This window comes from Corticium candelabrum, chromosome 1 (genome assembly GCF_963422355.1).
Source record: "Corticium candelabrum chromosome 1, ooCorCand1.1, whole genome shotgun sequence".
In the NCBI taxonomy this organism is placed as follows: Eukaryota; Metazoa; Porifera; class Homoscleromorpha; order Homosclerophorida; family Plakinidae; genus Corticium; species Corticium candelabrum.
Window position 1 is genome coordinate 5,776,395 of NC_085085.1, and position 3,557 is coordinate 5,779,951.

Sequence of the window (3,557 nt, forward strand, 5' to 3'; positions counted from 1 at the left end):
TGACAATAACTTGTTTGAGAATTTTAAACTGTTGTGTAATAGATATGCAATGGTTCTTTGGGAGCTCAAAGAAATGAAATCACTTTATGGTTGTACTTGTTCTGTTTGTTTAATTTGTTATCAGTATATTAACAGCTGTTCTATTTTAGCTGAAGATTCGAACGCTATCATACGAGTGAATGTTCTGGCTGGCAAGAGACCTTTAATAAGTGCTAATGACAATGTCGAGGGATATAAAGAAATTATGATGCATTGTTGGAGTTCGCAACCTGATTGCAGACTAGACTTTAAAGGTAAATAAAATAGTTATTATATTATTATTGCAAATTTATGCTTTATGTTGTGCTTGCTAGACATTGTGACTAGATTTTATGAAATAACAAGACAGATGCATTCTGCACTTTCTGTGAGTGCAGATTTTTATTCCATTATTACGTCTTAGTAACTACACTTTCTTGATATGAATTTTTCATATCACAGACTTTTACTGCTGCTGTTGAGACACCTGTGCCAGGGGCAAGAACAGATATAAGCAATGAGGTTTGTAGCAATGTCTGTGATGTCTTCCGAATATATATATATAGATAGATAGATAGATAGATAGATAGATTTTATTGAATAATTTCTTTCTCTAGCACAAAAGACTAATGAAAACTGCTGTCTATTCTAATGAACGTAAGACTGAACGTCTGTGAAAGCAAGGTCGATAGATAGATAGATAGATAGTATCCCTTCTGACCCGTCTACCTTCCGACCAATTGCTTTGACTTCTGTAGTTGGGAAGGTGTTCACGTCATTCATCAAAGACACTCTGTTTAAGCATCTCATATCTAATGGATATCTGGATACATCGATCCAAAAGGGGTTCATCAATCACGTCAGCGGGTGTCAAGAACATCAGTTCAAATTGGTGGAGGCTATCAGAGATGCGAAAGCCAATCAGCGGCTTCAAACCATTCTATGGATTGACTTGCGTAATGCTTTTGGAAGTGTTGATCATAACTTAATCCGCTTTGCAATGTCCCATTACAATTGTGGTGATATGGTGACAAATCTCGTTTCCAATATATATTGTGGTCTTCGCGCAGTCATTTGCACAGATGACTGGTGTACTTCCAATTTTCCTTATGAGGTCGGTGTATTTCAAGGGGATCCTCTGTCAGTGGCTATTTTTGACATGGTTTTCAACCTTTACACTGATGCTTTAGAATCTCTCGCTCCAACTTGTGCCTATCAGTTTTCGTCAGTGGCTCAAAACTCTTTCTTGTGTAGTTTTGCTGATGACGCCGTCGTAGTCACAAGAGGTCCACATGAAATTAATGCTGTGTGCAAGCGAACAGACCAATTCCTCGAATGGTCTGGCCTAGAAGTCAATGCAGCAAAATGTTCAACTTTTTCACGTCGGAGGCTGATTCATCCAACTGTCTTTGACCCGGAAATCTCTATACAAGGGCAAAAGATTCCATTCTTGTCACACAAGAAAAGCTACAAGTACTTGGGTCTTCCAATTGCGTCTGATCTGTCTCATGCCGACATTTCAAGAGAGCTTCTGGAGACTACTAAGAATTTATTGAATAAAGTCGATCAAACAGCCGTTTCCCGAATGAATAAATGTCTTCTCTATAAGAGAGCGGTGCTACCGCGGCTTTCATGGTTACTGAGCATTGCATCTATTCCTTTGTCATGGATCGAGAAATCATTGGACAGTGTAGTCACGAAATTCTTAAAAAAATGGGTCGGTCTTGCTCATTCAGCAGCTGTCTCTCGCCTTTTCCTTAACACCAAGAACGGCGGCCTCCAACTTGGCCAACCGTCAGATTCTTTCAAGAGACTACAGTCTTGCAACCTGCTTCGATTTACTAAATCAAATGACGAATGCTTGAGAGCCCTGGCAACTATAAAGATTTCAAGAGAGACTGAGTTGTCATCAACCAGATTTAGTGCCGGCAGTTTCTTGGCAACTCTTGATACTTCGCCTGGGTGCCTGCAATCAAAAATAAAGAACATCAAAAAGACGATTACGGAATCATCAAATAATCGTCATTTGTCACATCTTACCTCCCTGTCTGTACAAGGTCAAGCGGCTCGATTCAAGGACGTGGAAGCTGAGCACTTTGCCTTGTCCCTAAAATCTCTACCCGATGACTTGTTCAAATGGGCAATAAATGGGCTACAGGACACCCTCCCATCAGCAACCAACTTACAGTTGTGGAAGAAAATTTCGTGCAATCAATGTCCTCTCTGTCACCAACCCCAATCGCTGTGCCACGTGCTAAATGCATGTCCCAGTCTACTTGATCGAGGTTTGTACAAACAGAGACACGACAATACGCTGAGACTATTTGTGGACTTTCTAAAACGTCATCTTAGTCAACAGTTTTCCATAGTAGCCGACCTACCAGAATCAGTATACAATTTTCCTGTCGATATAACCTGTACCTGCCTTCGTCCAGACATTGTTGTTTGGAATGCCGTCCTCAAAAAGGCCTGGATGCTTGAGCTGTCGGTCCCATTCGAAACAGTCGTGGAAGAAACGAAGGCCCGGAAAGAACGCCGCTATGCCCAACTTGTCAAAGATGCTAACCATCAGTATAAGACGGAGCTTTTGCATCTCTTGGTTGGGTCGAGAGGATTGATTTTTCCTGAAACTCGACGAGCAGTCTGCATGTTGTGCAAGCCTCTTCAACGCGACTTGGACGATCTGTTTCAAGCTGTCATTCATTCCACCCTGAAAGACTCTTTTCGATGCTGGTTGGCAAGAAGAGACAACATCTCTTAACTTAAAAGTGTTTTTTTTGTTGTTGTAATTTCTGCTTTTAATCATTTGTGATGTATAGTCTTCGACTGGACCTCTACATAGTACTCCAGAACTTTACTTCTGTTATAGTGCTACCAGTCCTGTAGACGCTTATTGTACTGTATCGTTCGGTATATTACAATAAAGGACCTTTCATAGATAGATAGATAGATAGATCCTATTGGCAACATCGTAATTCTTTAAATTCTAATAGCATATTGAGTGTAACAGCTTCGGCCATCAGGCGGCGGATCGTGGAGGAGTGGCACGAAGCCCGCCTTCACCGTCCACCGAGAATTGATTTTTTTTTTCGCCAATGGAGACCACCGGATAGGCCATGTGCCTTGTGTTTTGAGGATGGCGACGGCGGCCTTGACATCCACCTGTCTCCTCTGTTGGGTATACCAATATAAAACAAACAAAAAACAAAAAAACATGTGATCTAGTCAGTCACTCAGTCAGTCATTTATAATCATGTAGTCAGTCTGTGTGTATGTCCACATTCCAGCAAAACGGTCGTGATGGACTTAACATGTACACCTCGCACCTCGGCGTGAGTTGGGCCGGGGCACCATAGATCGCATTCACTTAGTCAGTTTTTACTTCTCGTGCAACACTAATGATTATCATACATGAGACCTGTCCAAATACGACTCAGACAGGAGTCACAAGAAGAAATTCTTGTGGCTGGCGGAATGGCCAGGTTCGGTCCCCGGGTGATTTTGACGTGCTGGTGCACTCAACCCGTGTCTCAAAAAAA

General features: G+C 41.7%; 1 protein-coding gene across 1 annotated transcript; it reads left to right on the forward strand.

Annotated features, from left to right (window-relative positions):
- The first annotated feature begins 1,084 nt into the window (after positions 1-1,084).
- On the forward strand, positions 1,085-2,798 carry LOC134187292 (uncharacterized). The gene has a single exon (XM_062655411.1). It carries the CDS (start codon positions 1,178-1,180, stop codon positions 2,777-2,779), a length of 1,602 nt encoding a protein of 533 aa, XP_062511395.1. The 5' UTR covers positions 1,085-1,177; the 3' UTR covers positions 2,780-2,798.
- Positions 2,799-3,557: the final 759 nt, after the last annotated feature.